This window comes from Octodon degus, unplaced genomic scaffold, assembly GCF_000260255.1.
Source record: "Octodon degus isolate 3935 unplaced genomic scaffold, OctDeg1.0 scaffold00138, whole genome shotgun sequence".
NCBI lineage: Eukaryota > Metazoa > Chordata > Mammalia > Rodentia > Octodontidae > Octodon > Octodon degus.
In genome coordinates this window covers 6,599,866-6,619,701 of record NW_004524714.1, presented here as the reverse complement: position 1 = coordinate 6,619,701, position 19,836 = coordinate 6,599,866, and the positions used below count along the sequence as shown (strand labels likewise).

The 19,836-nt window shown below is 46.0% G+C and overlaps 1 protein-coding gene across 5 annotated transcripts in view; it reads right to left on the bottom strand.

The window, feature by feature from the left end:
- Positions 1–19,836, bottom strand: part of Dennd1a (DENN domain containing 1A) — a 578,498-nt gene that overhangs the window by 45,101 nt on the left and 513,561 nt on the right. For all 5 annotated transcript variants that reach the window (XM_004641595.2, XM_023701683.1, XM_023701685.1 and 2 more), the window contains 2 exons: positions 18,752–18,808; positions 10,348–10,479 (listed from right to left, as the gene is read on the bottom strand). In XM_004641595.2, the coding sequence (XP_004641652.1) occupies positions 10,348–10,479; positions 18,752–18,808 (189 nt within the window). The remainder of the gene's footprint in view (positions 1–10,347; positions 10,480–18,751; positions 18,809–19,836) is intronic.

The window sequence follows — 19,836 nt, the reverse complement described above, 5'->3', positions numbered from 1 at the left end:
CAGCGCAGGATGGCGAAGTGAGGCGTAGGGGTGGGGGACGCAGCCAGGGTAGGGCACCGGGAGAGGCGGCGGGATTCAGGTGGGACAGAAGATGAATGACATTCCTGGGAACAGAGAGAGAGGGGGAGCTGATTCATCTCAGGATCCCCCTGCACCTAGCCTGGAGTCTGGCCTAGAGCAAGTGCCCATAAAAAAAGCCAGTGAATGAATATAACATAGGGAGGGAGCGCTAGAGAAACAGACTGCCCGATGTTGGGACACCTCATATAGCCTTGGAAGGTGAGCAGGAACGGACCAAAAGTAGACCCCAAAGCCCACTGTGGTCAGGGCGGGCTGGGAGGTGGCAGGGCCCCGAAGCCTGGAATGCTCTGATCCTACAGACACGTTGGTAACCAGGGGAGTTGGGGGACATCTTGGGGGGTGCTCACACTCTGGAGTGCCCAGGGGCTGCCTATCTTGTACTTACTGATATCCTCTGAGTCCTGTCTCACAGGCCAGAGGAGGAGACACAAAGCCTGATGTACTGGTGCAGGTCGGGAAGGGGTGCAGATCTAGGGAGTCTCTGGGCAGCGTAAGCCACTCCAGTAGCTGAAGCTCATGAAACAGGACCAGGATAGAGATGAGCACCGGGAGATGGCCAATCCAGAAGGGTGTGAGAAACCATGGCAGCGCATGGCTCGATCCCACAGCTCCCACGGAGGCAAGCAGAGGAAGGCCAGAGCCTGGGAAGAGCACCAGCTCTGGGTACAAAGTCCAGCTCAGCCCTCCTTCTGTGCCGGGCTCTGTTTCCATCAGCCATACCGTGGCCAGCCACTGCAATTTCTATTCCTTTTTGTGTATTTTGGCTAGACTTCTTTGGAGAACTCACTTCAGGGAAAGGAACAGTTTACTTTTTTTTTCTGGAGTGGGCTTCACAATGCAGTTCAGGTTGGCCTTGAACTTAAGGATATCCTCCTGCCTCAGCCTCCTGAATGCTAGAAATTCAGGTGTGCACCATCATGCCTGAAAGGAATGATCTAACGGTGACAATTCTTCATTGTGATCAGCTGGAAAAAGCAAGCAGGGACTGCCTGGTCTAGGGACAGGGAAACCTGGGACTTAGGAGGACGTCATCTGCCATCCCATCCTAGAACAACTCAGAAGAGCTGTGATGTTTAGCCTCCTGGGTTTGGAACTTTCCCCATGTATCTGGGACAAAGCCTGAAGAGGCGGCTCCCACCCACTGTAGGGACATGAGCACTCTGCCTAGACCTGAAGCAGCCAAAGAGTAAGGGTATGACTGCTCTTGTGCTGATGTTGCAGTACTGTCCAGCAAGTTCCCATGAGGAAGGGATGGGCACTTCCTAAGGATGCTGGCAGGGAAGTGGCCCTGAGGACCGAACTGGCTGTAGTTAAAGACAAATGAAGGCGCAAATGGGGATCTTGGGGGCCCCACAGCTTGATCACATAGGCTTTTCAGAACAACCAGATGGATTAAGTTGAGCCACCAGCTACTGTGGTTCAATTTGGGCTTCCAGAAGTCAGGGACTGGGTCACTGTCATCCCCATTTTCATGGAGGTGGTTCAGAAGAGCATCGGTGATTACTGGCCGAACAAAAGACCCAGATTCTTGGCTCCTCCACTCTCCATGCCTGGCCCCCAGACGGCAGCTGATCCTGAATATCTGAACTAATGGAGGTTCCTACAACAGGCCCTGTTCTGGTTTTGCTGAACTGCCACCTGGCACTGCCAATACTAACTCCTGCACAAGCCTAGCTTCATACCATATTCTACTTCAAACATCCTGGAAAAGCACCCAGCATACTCATGTGGGCTTGGTACAGTCTCCACCAGGTGCAGATATGAGCCTTACTTATCTTGGTTCCATCGGAGGCCCTAAAACATTAAGGAGGGCCTGAGGTCTGGAAGGAAACCAGGAGTCTTGCTTTTCTCGTGGTCCAGCTTCCTGGGACTCTCAGCCACCTGCCAGGCTGCTGCAGTCCCAGAGGAAACCGGTGTTCTCAGTAGAGCTGCAAGGACTCAAACATTAGAGGCCTTGAATGTCACTACTGCTTCTGAGCCCCACCTCCCGATGAAGTCCCCATCCTCCCTGTACCTGTCTTCTCCTGTGTCAAGGGATGACACCTAAGACTTTCACGGAGTAGCTGAGCACATTTCATGAGCTAACCTGCTGCATGGCTGCTGCTGCTGGTCCCCCAAGTGAGACAAAGACCTGTCTCTCCAGGTGCCTGGCAGGTGCTGGGCGACGTGGCCCCACCCCAGGGGCTCTCAGACCATTGGATTCCTAGCACACACGAGGCACCTAGCTGAGACTCAGGTGCTCAGATCCCAGAAGGACAATGGGTCTAGGAGGAGACTAACCTGGGCCCCAGCCTTTCTGCACCTCACCTAGACTGTGCCCAGTGGATACGGTATAGTTTACAAAGCAAGCTCTTTTGCAGCTGGATTTTCATTGGTTGCTTCTATTTCTCAGCCCTTCCACGCAAACTAGGAGGTCTACCCATGGCGCCATGCTTCCTGGCCCCGCCAGGTCCCAGCAGTGAGAGGAGCACTCCCTACGAAGGCAACAGTGACTGCTTGGTCAGAAATCTCCTGATTCTTCATCTGGGTCCTTATGAAATTCCGAATCTGATTTCTCTTTTTTGATTAACAAATTTTTCCTCCTGAAATTAAATGTATCTGCCTAGAAGAGCAAACCTCAGTCATCAGAAAGCTGCCTCTGGGCTAACCTGGGCTGTGGCAAGTTGAGCGCACACACACGTGAAGCCAGGTCTAGCCAGCTACTGTTGCCGAGACCATGCTGCTTTGGGCAACGGCAGTGAGCTGAAACAACTTTGTACAGCCGTGCCTCCAGGAAGGAAGGGCACTGAAGCTGGCGCACAGGCCAAGTCAGAGCTGGCGGGAAGGCAGCTAGCACACTGAGGTGGCTCTGCTTTCTCACACAAAGACTGCTTGAAAAGAGCAGAAAAAGGGGCAATGGGAAGGGGGAAATATGCTTCAGAAGAATAGGGCTGGAAGGAGCAGCTTACACAGAGCTTGGTCTCAGTGTTCTGAGAATATGGCTGAAGAGTCTGACCGAGAAAGTGACACTGAGACCACAGACCAACACTCACCAGCTTATTCACCCTGAGGCTTGTGTGCTGAGCTGCCACCCACCCCCTGCCCACACCACCAGTACTTCTCCTGTGATGACACCGGCCCTCTTTGGGATTGCACTTTGCTTTCCTAGCAAGAGCTGTAGGGACACAGGTTAGTTCCTTCCTGTACAGGGAAGAAGCAGCCCAAGGGTAGACCTGTTCTGAGGTCCAAGAGGACGGCCATGCATTGAGAGGACAGGGCTCTGCTCCTTCCCATTGGGGAGGCAGACTGCTATTTACCTTGGGTTTACTGCCAGCCTGCATTATTTATGTAAGTTACTTATAGGCCATATCTCATTTAATCCTGACAGTAACTATGACATGGGTATTGTTACTCCTGTTTAAAGGTAAAAATAAATAAATAAAGGTAAGCAAATTGAGTTGCATGGAAGTTAAGGAATGTTTTGAAAGTCACCAGGTAGTTAGTGACAAACGAAATTTGAGAGCAGACCTGCCTGATTCTAAAATCTGTTTGCTGAATGTGATGGTACATGCCAGTAATACTAGCACTTGGAAACCCGAGACAGGAGGATTTCTTTGAGTTCAAACCCAGCATTGGTTACACTGTGAATTCAAGGCCAGCCTAAACTACACAGTGAGACCTTGTCTCTTGATCAATCAATCAATCAATCAATCAATCTGTGATTCATTCATGCTACCTTAAAGGCTCTAGCAATTGTTCTACATTTGCCTATCAGCAGTTAAATTTAGGGGAAGGGCCAGCCAAATAGCTCAGTGGATTAAAGGGCCTGCAAGCAGGTGCAGAGGCCAGGGATTCGATCCCCTGGGCCTGCTGTGCGGGTCCCATCCCCGGGGTTTGCTGAGATGGCAATGGACACTGGGCGTGGTTGTGCCCACCTGTAATCCCAGCTCTTGGGAGGCTGTAAACAGGTGGATCACTACAAGTCTGATATAATAGTGAGACCTTGAACATCCTGTAGACCCTTCCCTAAAATACAAAAAAAAAAAAAAAAAATTAGGGGAAGAAGGGTATTTGTATTTGTTTTTATCTCACTGTCTCTAGGAGTAAATTATGTATGTGTATGTCCAGGTATGTGTACCTACGTGTTTGTATGTATGTATGTGCATGATTTTATGGCCGTACCAATTGAAAGTTTTTGGCATCATAACATTTCATTGCTAAATACTTCAGTATGTATCTTGCAGGAATAAGATAAGGAATACACGCAAAAATCATGATATTAACAATGTCATCTACCACCCAGTCTATCTTCAAATTTTCCAACTTCCTCAACAAGAGTATCTGTAAAGTTAAAAATGAAATCCCACATACTCCAAATTATATTCACATTGTGTACTTGGATGGTATCATTAGTCTCCTTTACAGATGAATCTTCACATCTGACTTATGCAGCTGCGTTAGCCACAAGATTCAAGGGACGGTGGGCCTTTCCTCTCTGGCTCTTCTCTTCGCTCTCCCCCGCACAGGAATGCTAGCCCTGGGGTAGAGTGGAGGAAGTCCTAGCTCTCTGCCTTCTTCTTCTCCCTTTCCTTGGGATCTCATAAAAATAGACAAAATAAAATGAGACAGGAGTTAAGCTTCTATAACCCAAAGCTGTTTCTACTTGGAAACTAATCCTTAAATGGAAAGTGAATTTGGAAACTTTTTTTTTTAAACACTTTTTGACCACTAATTGAATATTCACTTTTCTAGTTCAAATGCACAGAATTAAAACAAAATTTAAAAAGTTAAAAAAATTAAAATAAAACCCCAAACAAACCAAATGAACAGAATTATAAGCACAGCAACTGAAATGAAGCCAAATAACTTGCTGGACACACAGTGAGTGCTTGAACAGCAGTCAATCAGTTATGACCTAACTTAAATATCCAGAGCAATAACAAAACCATGGGCTGTTTACAGCCAGCCAGCTCTGTGGCAGGCCCTACAGAAGACAGATTCTGAGAGACTTGGGTTTTCATGGAAGAGGCAGGCATGAAAGAGATGTGGGAATAAGGCTGTGTGGGAAGCGAGGCATGTGCGGAGTCCAGCATAGCATGAACCACAACCAACTCTTCCCAGGGGAGGATTTATAAAAGGGATCTGCTGTGAGACCGGACAGGAAAGGTGGCAAAAGTCCTCATGATCCATGCTAAGGCAGAAGATGGAATACCAAGGGAAGGCTGGGAGAGGCACGACACAGTTCCTGTGCATACTTCGGGTGGCCCCTTTAAGGCCATGTGGGGACTGCAGCAGGGGTACAGCTCAGGGACATGTGGCACAGTGCAGTTGGGTGATCACACACCTGGCACCAAGGCTGAGGCAGAGTAGATGGAGGAGGGACTTGCAGTGCTGGGGGAGAGAGAGGCTCTGGGGTGGTGCACGGAGCCAGGTTCTGGACAGACAGCAGCAGCACTTGGATGGAAGAAGCATAGGGTTTTCTCCCCGGAGGGCAGTGCTTAAGGTGTCTGGAAAACAGCACACCTGCCGGAGATGCTGCGAGCAATGGCTGAATCGAAGGGAGTGTTCCTCAATGGAGCAGAAGGAGTTTATCAGGGCACCCAGAGCCAAGGCTGCTGGGAAGCCATTTGCTGGCTAAGTGCCTTCTGCCCAGCAGGCTATGGGCACTCAATGACCAGCTCAGGGATGAAAGGCGAGAACTCTGCAGACAAGCAGCGATGCATTCTAAGAGCTGGTCCCAGGGTGGCATCCAAAGCTCTCTGCCCAGTTCTCTGGAAGCTGCAGTGGGGCTCCACTGCAGCTTTGGTTTAACCAGCTCTTTAAGCTCAACATTAAAGAAGGTCATAGGTCTTTGCTCAAGTGAGAGGATAGAGGCACCTGTCAATACAAACTTTTTAGAGTTTGACATATTGGGAAGCAGGTAATTATTCTGTTTGCAGATCAGTCAGCTGGGGGAAACGTAAAGATAGAGCCCCAAAAGGGGTTCACTGCATATTTTCAGGCAATGGTCTTTTCTATCAATGGAGGGCTCCTGAGAAAGTTAGCCTGGCTCTGGCCAACAGCCTGAGCAGGCTGAATCCACTGTTCCTGGACTCTAGAGCCAACCCAGGTCCCTGAACAGGAGGGAGAGCTATTCATGGTCAAGAGAAGCAGAGGGGCTGTGCTGGCTTTGCAACAGGAATGGGTTCCTCCTTCCAGCAACACTGTCTGAGCTGAGCCGTTTCTTCATTTGTATAAGCGCTATGAGGCCTTCTTCCTCATTAGCTCATGGTTAAAACCAATGCAACAAGCACAGGCGGGAAAGGACTCAGTGCCTTGGCCATCTGACTAAATGCAGGGAGCAGAGCAATTTCTACGGAGAGGCTACCTTTGCCAACTCTTCTTGAGGGGCTAAAGGCAAGATATTCTGGCTGGGGGAGCTGCTAGGCCCTGCAGAGGGGACGCTGCTTCCTGAGCCAGTCTGCAGCCATTCACCCCACCATGAGAGAAAAGCAGGGGAACCTTTAGGTGGTTTCTGCCTGTCTTCTCATCCCTTCCCTGGGGGAAGGCAGGTCCTTTCCTGGGGGATAGCAAGGAACTTAGCAAGCTCCCCGCTCCTGCTAGCTCCACCTCAGAGTCCCTCTTTGCTGGGAGCCTGCAGGCTGTCACAGTCCACTTATTTGGTACAAAGTAAGTCAGTCTTTTAAATTCTGAGGCAATGTTTTAGCAACCATTTGGCCTCAGGTCTAAAGCAATATTCTTTTAGTTTTAATTTAAAAAGCTGGCATTTTAATCTCATTTGACTGTCTCTTAGACCTTATTTCTCAATTGATTCTAAACATGAGAAGGGGGAAAAGAATCATTTAAATCCTCTTTAAACATTTTCCAAGGTAGAAATAGGCATTCTCCAGCTATCTGACACTTTTGAACTCTTCAAAGAAACCATAAATGATAAAGATGCAGAGGCCAACTACAAATCGACTTTTATTTTGCTCGTCACAAGCTCTGAGTGGTGTAACTTACATTTGCTTTAGCAAACAAATGACCTGCTAGTGAGTTCAATTTTTTGACAAAATAACTTTTAATACAAGGTCCAGCTTGAGGCTGTGCAGAGGCTGGGGGGCCCTCGGAGTGCCCCGGGCTTGCCTCTCTCATTACCCTTCGTATTTGGGGTGGGACTATTGATGCGCTGCTGTCTCTACTGTTACACCGTACCAGGCTGGAGCCTGGAGCCTTGCGGATCTTACACATAGTATGTGGATGAACAGACACAGAACTGAAAGGAGGGGTGGCCTCAGCCTCAACGTAGGACCTCTGCTGAGACCCTGAGGCAGAGGAGGAGAGTGTCTTCTTTTCTGACAGGGGCCACTCTGACACAACACCCTTCCCTGTCACCAAGTGGGTATCACCATGGAGCTGCCCTGGCTAGCTGAATGGGCACCATCTTTTCACAGTGGAGAGATTAATGCAACCATCTCAATAGGGGGGATCCTCACTGGGGTTCTTAAGGAAACCCACAGAAATGCAAAGACTTTCCTGAGGTTACTGAGGAGCATCATCTGCTAGGTGAATTATTTTGCTGGGACTCATCAGCTTCACCAGATATACTGAACAGCTGAAATCCCTCTTGGTATAGGAGCTGATGTGGGCCCGAGTCACACAGTCTCTGCTTTCCATGCCTGTGACACAGTCTTGGGCAGTTTCTTTCAGGTCTCTGAGCTCCATCTCTGAGTCCCTAAAACAGGGCTAATGATCCCTTCCTTTAAGTACTATGGCTGAGATGACAAATGATATTATGGAATCAATTTTTTTCTCCCCAAAAGAAAATATATATCACTAGAGCTACATCACTGGAATCACTTACCTGTGGACAAGCCTAATGTTTTCTCATGTTTAGAAAAAAATGGATGACTACATTAAACTTATGATACACTACCAATCACTTCAGATGAAGCTAAAGTTGGTATGGCTCTCGGGTTTGAATCTGTTTAAAGACAAACATCAAGTAACAAAGAAAGTACAGATGGTAGGAGAGTGTGGCAAAAATGTTTGAATTAGAACTCAAAGGCCTGTTCTTTAGGAAGAACACCAGAGTCCCTAAAACTCTCGACTGCCAGTAGCAGTAGCTCTACAGGCTGCGGCCAATGGGCCATCAAACCAGGCACTAGGGAAGCACTGAAGGACAGCCAACCAGCAGGCGAAGCTGGAAAGAGTTAAAAGAAAGGGGTCTGTGGTTTCCTAGCCCATCCCCCAGCAGCTAATCTGTCACCTAATGAAGAAGGGGACGGGACAAGTGAGCTAGCTGGCAGTTCACTTACAGCAAACTGATTAAGAGTGTTCAACCAACAGCAGACTGTAGACCTTTCCAGAGAAAATAAATAGAGTGTAGACTGTATGCAAATGTGTTTGTCACTTTGACAGCACGTCTCAATTAAGGCATCTCGTGGCTGTGGGTAGGCTCTGTGGCTGCAGCTGGAAGGGAGAGCCCGCTGCATGGCTGATACTAAGGGGCTTGACCTTAATCCACATGCATGCATTAAAAAAAAATCCTGCCTTCCTGTACACTTGCATAATGCTGGCAGCCACGTGAGGGAAGTGACAAACGGGGAAAAAAAGCCACTTTCATCCTCTCCAGTTTGCAGACCTGTGAAGGCACAGACAGCTCTTATTTCAACAGAGTTTGGGGTGGCTTTTTTAATTGTTTATCCCCCACCCGTGTGCATGCACATACTCTTATTCTGCATTTAGCTGGGAATGACATTAAAGCATCTCTTCTTCTTGCTGAAATGGAAAGAAGGTCTTTCTCTATTTCAAATAGGGCCTCCTTTTTTGTGTTTCAAAAATGGAATGTTTAACACCATGAAATCCCTCTCCCCCCCCCGCCCCCTCTTTCTCTGTAATGGGCTCCGAACTCCAGCGAGGGACTCCTTTCATGGCAGGTTAGTGTGTGCAGGAATGAGGACAAAGGAAAGCAAGAAGCTGACTGTGGACTGCCATGCTGGTGACAACCAGGGGCTGTGCTTTCAGCAAACACAGCCGGGAAACTAGGGTGCGGAATTTTCCAACGGGCCCTGGCTGGGAGCAGTCAGCTCTTTAGGGGCTCTGACACTGCTGCAATTTGAAGATGATCATTAACCAAATGAGCACTGCCTCACCCGCGCTGCTTCATTTGCACTCACTACATTTCAAATTTTATAACATCCGTTCAAGGCACACAAGCAGAAAAGGGGGTAAATCACTCTAAGTTAAAAGAGGTAGGAATGTACGTATAACCCAAAAAGATTGACGAGAGAAGACGATTCTTATGTTTCAACCAATTCATGACTTCCAGTAACAATCATAGCAATAATTTCATTAGTTCCCTTCATTGCTAAATCGCTCAATGCCTGGTGGGTAGTAGGCACTTGAGAAACAGCTGTCAAAAACAGTGTTGTTTTTAATGTACAATTCCAGGTCCTTTATGTGCTAAAATAACAATCACATTTAAAGGAAAAATCATATAAAGACTATTTAATCTGCTCAGCTAATAAATGGCTAATGAATCGGCGATTTCAGAATAAATAACCTTGCAGATTCTAGTTATGGCCATATCTTGCTAACAGAGCCATTTCTCATGAAAAAATTACGACTTTCACTAACCAAAGGAGTCAAGTCAAGAGAAGTGGGGAAAGGTACATAATATTTTCAACCAAAATTTTAACTATGTATAGGAAATGGATAAAAAAATTTTTAGTTTCTATATGGAGCATGACGTGTAAACTGGGGGAGGGGGTAAGACAAAATTTCAAATGCTCAAGTTATTGAAAATAGTTGGGTAAAAAATTGGATCCCTAGAATTGTAGCAAGGATGTTTACTCTAAGAAGCATGACTCCCAATATTGATTTTCAGGAAGTACATTAATAAAGAACTCCTAATTGATTTTTTTTAAGGCTTTGCTTGTTGGCTTTTATTTGAAGGTGCAAAGAAGGGCCTGGGATGCTAAAATGTTCTAATGAGATGCTTAGCTAACAGGCACCTTAAACACAGTGCTTGGGAGTAGGGGAGGCGGCAGCTGCATTTAATGACTTCATTCAACTGCAGAGCTAGCTGATGACCAGAGCCATGCGGTCTGCCCCAGATTTCTGAGTATTCACCTTCAAAACTGTTTGTACCAGATAAACATTTCAAGTGAAAACTGCAAGCTGCTTTGCCAAAGAGAGCTGGAATGAGAAATTCTCTGTGGCAAGTGCTGTATTTTCTGCTACAAATAAAATAAAACCCTCAAACCAGAAAGTGAAACAGACCCAAAAAAGGGCCAGCATCTATACCTGCCCAAAGTGGACTGTGATTGGTCTCCGGTCCTCTCGGAACTTGGGGTCCTTGGCCTCCACCAGGGGTGACGGGGCAGTCTTTGGCAGCGGCTCCTCTGCAGTGGGGGCACAGCCGTTCTCCGCGAAGTCCTGCAGGGAGGGATGTGGTCTGGGCTTGGGCACTGGGCCTTGGCCCCTGGGCTCCCTCACACCCCACAGCTCAGAGCTCCTCATGGGACTCTCCTGGGGGGATGCTGAGCCTATCCTCCCACAGAGATAGAAAGGAAAGCTAATTTGACTTTTAAGGACTTGAGGAACCAAAATGATGCACATTAAATTATAAAGAAAATATAATTCATTAATAGTGAAGAAATCATGCTTTATCCTGCTCTCTTACTCAGTTATTTTCATTTTTATATATTCATTTTATCTGCATGCAGACATTTAAAAATTACTTGCAATCACAGCTCATTCTTAATTTTATATCCTATTTTCCCTAATACATTATAAGCATCACCATGGTGTTACACAGCCATTATAATGATTTTAATGAATACATAATATTTCAACGAGCAGATATATAATAATTTAATAAACCATTCTGCTGCTAGTAGGTATTTGTTTCTAATTTTCAGAAACCTTTCTATCTGTGATAAATATTATAGTTTTCCTTTCTTTTCTTTAAAAAATTATTTCTTCTGTGGGAATCCTAGGAATGAAATTATTAGGTCAAAAAAATAAACATTTTAAAGACTTTATTCCTTATACCAAATTGCTTTCCAATTTACACCAACTACCAACAATTGATGTGTTATCAGCTTCACAGTACTTGTTAGCCTTATCATTTAAAAAATGTATTGCTAATTTAATAGGTGAAAAATTAGACCACATTGTTGTTTTAATTTGCATTACTTTGATTATATGTGAGTGCAGAAGTTTGTTCATTGACGATGTTACTGTTTGTGAACATGCGTATTCCTGCTCCTCCTCTCTACTCTGTCTCTCAGTGAAAGAATAACGAGACTGAATCTGAGTGAGGACCCCTGACCCAGGGGGCATTTAGGGAACCAAAGAAATATTTTTAAATCTAGAAATTTATATGCCATTTGTACTTCTAATGAATGAAATCAAAGAAACCAAGTAACTCCAATGTGCAAAAGGCAGGGGGGGCTGGGCAGATGGCTCAGTGGAATAAGTGCTCCGCTGGCAAGTGCAAGGGCCTGAGTTCAATCCCCAGTTCCACACACACACACACAAAAAGGCAGGTCACGGGCCCTCGACTGCTGGTGTAATGAACGTGGATCACACAGAGCACAGATGTGGCCCACTTGTGCAACAAGTGAGACACATCTCACTCAGTACAGAGAAATAACATTTAAATAATTTTTTTCTTTTTGGGCGGAACCAGGGATTGAACTCAGGCCCTTGCGCTTGCCAGGCAAGCGGTTATTCTACTGAGCTATCTCCCCGGCCCCCTAAATAATTTTTTTTTTTTAAACCAAGTAAATAAACCTCACAGCCTGAATTAAATAGTGAGGGTGTTTTCCAATTCTCTTCCTTGGACAACCACACACATGTTTTGGTCAACACAATATAGTCCCTTAATACTCATTAAATTCTGCACATTAAAGACTTTTGATAATTGGTTGCTCTTAACTTCTTGGCTGAATAATCTGCATGGTAGGCCATGCAGGAAAGCAGCTGGTCATTTAATAATTGTGTATTAAGAAAGAAACATATGTAACATTTCTGAGCTTCAGTTTGATCTGTAAAATGGGACGTGGTGGCTGTGAGGAGCTAAGTAATACCACATGTAGATGTAGAACATTGTTCGCTACTCAAGAAACTACAGCAAATATGCATTGCCCTCCACACATCCACATTTATGCACACATCCAGCTGCCTCCTTCTTGGCCTCCTTTCCTAAGGAAGTGGCTGCCTGTGGAGGCTGGGCTTGGGGCACCTCTGTTGCTTGGTAAAGAACACAGGAAACTACTGATCTCTTGGCTTTACAGGGAGGGCTTGGATGAAGTGGCCCCCAAGGGACTGGCAGTCTCAGCCAGACGAAGGCTCTGTGATGAAAGAGACAGCTGGCCACCACCTACAAATGTCTTGTTTGGAAAGGGCCTGCTCTAAGGTGCTCAGGAACAAAGGCTGGGGGCTCTGTCTGTGCCAGAAAGCAATGAGGATACAGGAGGCATTTGGAATTGAGAGAAGGGTACTGAGATTATAAACCCAAGAGGCTGAAAAGGCCACACAGTAACAAATTCAGACTGGTCCAGGATGTGCTTGCCATTCGGCTGCAGCCAGAATGGTGGAACGAATTCTGAGACCAGAATTGTGAAAGAATTTGGTTTGTTCCTGAGTTTAATCCCTTGTACCAAAAAAAAAAAAAAAAAAAAGATTTCAGTTTGTACATTGAGATACCACGGTACTGTGCTTCCCTGTACATGTGTGTGCCTGAAAAAAAATGGAGCTGCAAAGTAATCTGGTAAAAGAAGGTATGTTAAAAAACTTTAATATGATAACTTTATTTATCTGAATTTTTGAGACTAAAATGGGTTTTCACTATGAAGTTCAGGCTAGTCTTGAACTCATGTTGTAGTCCAAGCTGGCCTCAAACTCTCAGCACTCCTCCTGCCTCAGCCTCCTAAGTGCTGAGATTACAGGCATGCACCACCACATCCGGCCTTATGATAGTGATTTTGTTTAATTTTTTATATTTTTGGTTTTTTGAAGTAGGGTCTTGCTATGCAGTTCAGGCTAACCTTAACTCACTATGTAGCTAAGGCTAGCCTCAAACTCACAGTGATTATCCTGCCTCAGCCCCCCCCCGCCCCGCCCAAAGAGCGGAGAATTACAGGTGTGCATCACCACGCCCATCCACAACAGCTATTTTTTTTTAAAATACATGTGGCAGTTTTAGGGAAAGTGTCAGAGTTTAAGCTTATAAATAAAAAATGTTGTCTTCTAGTTTTGTTTTTACCATTAACCAGCTGCTTGATCTTTCAAATTTATTTAATCTCGGTAACTCTTTCTTTATTCTTACAATGGGAAATGATCACCTGCTGGGAAAATTTCAAAGCTATTGTGAGAATGAGTTAAATGAGGTAAGACATGAGGAAGCTTTGAAAAATGCCCTAGTGCTGTGCAAACTGAACACGAGAGACTTACCACTGCCAAGGACAGGAGAGAGCTACCCTATAGGGTGGCCTTTCTCCCATGGTGAAAACTTCTCCAGACCCTCGGCCTTCATTTTCACACTGAGTTCTCACAATGATCACAAGGTGAACAGGACTATCCCTCCCCCCCCCAATCATTTATTTATTTGGTACAGTGTCTCCCTATGCAGCCTGGACTTGTAGTGATCCTGTCTCAGCCTCCCCAGAACTGGGATTACAGGCGTGTGCTACAATACTGGGTTTTGGTGGCTGGCACAGCCTGCCTGGCATGGCCTGTGGTACCAGTACTGGGGATTGAGCCTGGGTCCTTGTACTTGCCAGGCAGGTGCTTAGACCAATAAGCTATCTCACAGCCAGACTTCTCCATTCTTGGGGAAGGACTATTGCTACCTCCTAAGATGCCACAGGGAGCACAGCAGGAGCCCAGGTCAAGAAAGAAATAGGAACAGTGCACATGCCTACTACATCGGCTAACAGAGATTGTGTACAGAGTAGGGAACTCATACAACAACTTTGGATATTCGCAATTCCAGAAATTATGGCCTAGATAGAACTAACTGAGCTGCCAGTGGAGGGCTTGGGCAGCAGGTTCTTGTAGCTTGCTGGCAGGAACGTCAATAGGTAACTTATGTGAAAACCTAGAGGAGGTACGCACCCTTTGGCTCACTAATTTTAGTTCTAGAAATTTATCTTACCAAAAAAAGAAGAATCGTTGCAGCTTTACCTAGAAAGGTATTTGCCTAGAAAAAACCCTGGAACTTAGGTGTCCAATATGGGATTAAATAATGTATACATGCCCAGCAGACACAATTTTATACAGTCATTTAAAATACTGACATGTGGAAGAAATATTTAGTGGCCTGAGATATATTCAAGGTGTACTAAGGGAGAATGCAGGTTATAAAACCTGACTATTTTCTTTTTGCTTCTCTGATTTGTTGAATTTTTCTTAATAAACATGTATTCTGTTTGCAAAGAGGAGAAAACTGACCTTCTAAATGTCATTTCTAAAAAGCAAAAACAGGAGGCTGATGGGAAGAATATTCTGTCCTGGAGGGTCACACAGAAGGAGGAAACCAGACAGAGCTCGGATCAGAGGCCACTGCAGGTGGCAAATCTGTTCATAGGAGCCCTGAGGCTCAGCGCGCTGGGGCTCTACCAGACCCCATCCCTCTGTAGAGAGCAAAGGCAGCAATAATTCTATTCCTGTCACTTTCCCTGAGCATTTCCTGGAATCAAAAATCCTGGTTGAGCTAACTTCCACCTCCCTGTGGAGAAGATGGGCACAGCATGCCGCGTGTCCTTGGACAGGAGACTGTGAGCCCTCAGGGAGGGAGAAACCCTGGGTGTCTGATGCTGGAGGACAAAGAGGGCTGTGCGCGGCCTTGGAGATACCGAGGCTGAGCCAAGAGAGGGGGCATCCTGGACCAGAGGGCCAGCAGGCCCATGTGCCCAATGACGGGCCACCCTTGCTGCTGAGTGAGGAGGTGGAAGGTTTGCAGTGCCGTACAAGTCTTAGCCAAAGGAGTGGCTTGGTCAGCCCTGTGTCCCAGGGATACTCCTCTGGTGGCCACGTGGGCAACCTAAAGGAGGTGGCTCCATACCAGCCACTTCTCAGGGGATGTGTGCTGGGGTGCACATGGGCAGACAAGCTGCCCCAAGTGTGTGCTATAAGAAAATGGAGAGCTGAGTGTGGTGGCACATGCCTGTAATCCTAGCTTTTGGGAGGTTGAGACAGGAGGTTTGCTGAGAGTTCAAAGCCAGCCTGGGCAGCATGGTGAGACTCGGAGTCAGAAAACAAAAACAAAATGAAATAGACAATGGACAGAAGCTCTCATTTATGGAGTGGCTACTAAGTGCTATTAGACACATTACCTCTTCTAATCAGTAAAAATCAATTTCCTCTAGCTAGTTTCAGAGAGGCCTAGTGGCTCACCCAAGGCCACACAGTAACATCGTACAGAAGCAGCACGGAACCCAGCTCACGTGCCTCAGAAACCCCAAGCCACATGTTCATGTAGGGGAGTCGGAAGGCCCACATAGGTGTGAGGGAGAAGCTACCCTGTCTGACTTAGATTGCTGGAGGAAGAACTACCTTCTCTACTCTGAGATTCAGATTAAAATATGAATATTGATATAAAAACCATGAGCCAAAGTTGTATTTCTGTGATTGAGACAGCAGATTATTGCAATGTGCCTGCAGACAGGGAGCTGACAGCTGTGTGAGAAGGTGTGAAAAAGTCTGTTCTGCAGGAGTCTACCTGGCTCCCGCTCACCTCGTGTGCTTGCTCTCTCCCTTCACTGCACTCGGAAGTGTTTGGCCAGAAACTCAAGCCAACTGTGAATTTGCCCCTTTCAATCACACAGGCTCTAAACAAGCTCAATTTGTTGTTTAAAAATCAAAGGTTTAGAAGCTTTACAAAGGGCTTTGAAATGAGCCCATTCAGTTATAACATTTTGGCACTAAAGAAAAAAGATAAAATTTTCAGAATTTCTTCAAGAGGTACAAAGTCACATTGTTATACGAGTAGCTTAATGTTTCCTGCAGGTGAGGTGGAAGCGTGTGCCGGGCATCCTCATGCCGACCTGGCACAGAGCAGGAGTTGAATGCAATTTGTCAACGTTCTTTGCAACCCAGGTCTGGAAGGGGCATGTTCCAGTGAAGCACCACATCCTCCCTTAGAAAGTGACAACTACGTGGCATACTTGCCATTTCTTCTTGTTCCTAATTTTGAACAAGTCAGACTTCAAAGGAGGCCAACCTCTAGCAGAACTTGACCACCTCGCTCCATTTACCCAGAGAAATATACCTCCACCTTTCTCTTTTTGTTGCTGGGCGGAAGCAGAGCAGGTGTGGAATAGAGCCACGCTATAGGATCTAGGTACAATTATTTGCCAGTGGTCACACAGATATCCTGCAAACTCCTCTTTCAGAGGCTTTGAAATCTGCAGCACAAATGAACAAGGGACAGAGAAGGGGCCCTGCTCAGTCATATTAGAGATGGACCCGCCGCATACCACAATGACCTCTCCACAGGTCGGCCCCACATTTTCTATTTGCAATTCAAACCCAAGGCAAGAGCAAAGAGGGCAAGATTGGGTTCTTGATTATATCTGGGAGGTCACCATTGCTATGCAGAGTTAGAGGAGGCCAGGTGGCAACCCAGTACATTTGAAAATTGGATCTTTGTTGGGAACTGCCTCAATTTCACAGAAAAAACCAAACTTGAGATGCCTGTACTCGACGCATCTAGGCAGCCAGACAGATAGGTTCCATGTGTAGGGGAGGGGGCAGTAAGGAAGGGGAAGAGAAAAGCCAAGGAAATATTTTCCACTGCAGCGCGAGAGGTCAGGCGAAGCCAAATCCTAAATTAGTTCAAGAAAGGGAGCTGGAGAGCGCCAGAGACCCCGGGCCTGCATGTACTGAACAATGCTAGAGTTTCAATTACAAAACAGCTCTTCTAAGAACAACTGCAAAATATCAAGTCTGTGGAAATCTGTAAGATCGAAGGGGGGAAAAGTGAAAATTGAAAAGGGTGCACTAATAGATCTGTCAACAGTCCAATGGTGACAAGCCACATTTCTATAAAATGCCTTCACCGTTTGTGTCACCTGAAATGTACTGACACTCTCTATAGAACATTATCTCCTGAAGCTATTCTTGAAAAGACTGGCAGGGGGAAGAGAAGGGGAGGGAAAAAATAGGCTTTAGGTACTGTCAAGGGATGGAAAGGGAGGTGGTGTGGAAGAACGTGATCTAGATTGTTTAAACGAACCTCTGAATGAACACATTTAAAAAGCTGGGCTCCACAGTTGCTGCAGAGAGGGATACCTATCAGAGAAAGGGGCTTTGCGGAAGGACAGATGCGAGGTCAGGTGATAGCCCAGGCTCTGCGCTCTGCAGAGAGTAAACTGACCTATGAGGGCACATGTGTCCACTATCTTCAGGGGGCCTCCTGACTTTGCTTACCTTAGGTGACACGTTAACCAGGCAGAACCTACTACCTAGACACAGAGGAGGGAAAGCCCTTGCGCTTGCCATATTTGCAATCCAAGTCAGCTCTGTGTGACCCGGATAGGAGATAAATACATGCAGTGATGTGAATAACATCTAAGTAAAGAATCCCACCTGCCAGCCTCTTGCAGGGTGCAGGAGACTACAGAGAACAGCTACCTGGATTTACATTACAGGATGTGGATCTCAGCGCTTAAGAAGTCACTGTCAGCAGAAACTAAGAATCTAAATGCTTAGTCAGAGCAAATTATTTTCCAATTAAAAGAAAGGAATCAATTCCTTCGACCATTTCAAGTTAATTAGAGGTCCTTTCTGACTTCATAGAATTGAAACTGCTTTCAATAAAAAAAAAAAAAAAAAGACAAAGGCCCTGATTAGAATGGTACATCTGGGGGCACTGGGATAATGAAGTAAGTGATATCACACATCTTTTGGAAAATAAAACACTTGTTTTAGGAAGGCAGCACAAAGTACTGTAGTGGGAAGTACCCAGATGCTGGGAGTCATAGATCTGGAATCTAATCCTGCCTCTGCTCGGCTCACACACTGTGGCCTTGGGCAAATTACGTTACCTCTGAAACATTAGTCTCTTAATTTGTGAAATGGGAATAATACAGCACAGAGATTCAGACTGGGGGAATCTCATCCAGGAGGCAGCCAGTGTGCCTTCACACAGTTTTATCAATAGTCCAAGAAGACACATTGCTCACACATAAACTGCTGGCCTCCTCTTGTTTAATCCAGCTCGGTAGGAGAGCCTGCAGCACCCTCTTCCAGCCCACCTGCGGTGCAGTATGTGTGGGAACTGTATGCTTCGAGGAACCAGGGCAGTCCTTTCCCTGGAGCTCCTTGGTGTGGGCCACCCCTGGCCTTGGGGTACAGGGCTCCTGGAGGAAGGGGTGGTGCCAGGATTGGGGGGGTGCCAACTTCTACAAATGCCTTCAAACCCCAGGCCTAGTGGGGCAGAGAAGGGACAGACCGAAAGTGGTGACTCTGAACTTGCTTGCCTTTGTGGGTTTAAGCCACAGTCTTAATGTTATTTGAAGACAGTTTTTTGTCTGTGAATATTTATAACAGTGTGAAAACTCCCGGACAGCTGGTAATGCATTTTGAAGTGTGCTAACAACACTGTATCAAACAGCCCTCTATTGATCACATCCTACTTTTTTGTGGCCACGCATTTCATACACGGTGCTTATACATTTTGAATAAGAACTTCAAGTACCTTTTGCTTCAAGCGGTTTTTCACCTCTTTTATTCCCATTTTTGCATGATCTTTTGCCTGCATGAAAAATTAATTTAAGTTAAGATTCCCTTTCTGTTTCCAGCAGGGACTATGCTTGATTTCAGTCCGTCGTGAATCACCTTCTCTGATTACTAGAAAAAGGGAAGGAAAAATGGGATCATCAAGTCGAAAACATAATGGCTATGAAAACAAATACAATGGTAAAAGGTTACAAAAAAATCCCTTAAAGGGGCTGCAGAGACTTTATTTTCTGCATTCTGGTGGCACAGATTTTTTTCCCCTCTTCTTCTGCTCTCTATAATTATTTATCTCAGCAGCCTGCTGACAGACACCAGTAAGAGTAGGACAGCAGCTTCATTGGCTGCTAGATTCAGAACATCATTACATTTCACTGTGGCAGGGCCTCATGTCCAGTTTTCTGCTCAGGCTGGACAGCCAGAACAGATACATTTGCTACATTTCCTTGGCGCCACCTCCTGAACCTCATGTATTCTTTTTTTTTTTTTTTTTTTTTTTTTTTTGGTGGAACCAGAACTGGTGATTGAACTCGGACCCTTGCGCTTGCCAGGGAAGCACTTATTCTACTGAGCCAACTCCCAGGCCTCTTGAACCTCATGTAGATGCACACCCTGGCTTTTATTTTATGCCATTTTAGACCTGTTTGTTCTGTTGGCGGCCACTTATCCTGTTTCAAGAACTGCTATTTAAGCACAGAGAGGACTAAGATGATTAAAAAGGAAAACAAAACTATCTCACTTCAGTGGCTCAGGGTCAAATTAGCATGAGAAATCACAAGGAAAAAAAAAATTCTTGAGGTTTGTAAAAGATGGAGCACAGGCACCGATGGGTTCTCCTATCTTCACTCTGCTGTGGGCACGAGTCTTACAAATAATGTACTTCCTACAGGGCAGCAATGAGAGACAGAATGAAGAATTTGGGACAGAAATTAAGGGGCATTCCCACCACCGCATTCTTCAGCAGCCTGCTAAGGCGCTGCTCTAACATGAGAATGGGGACGCGCGGGAAAAGTTGGTCAAGCCATGCCTCTGGGGCTCCAGAATGCA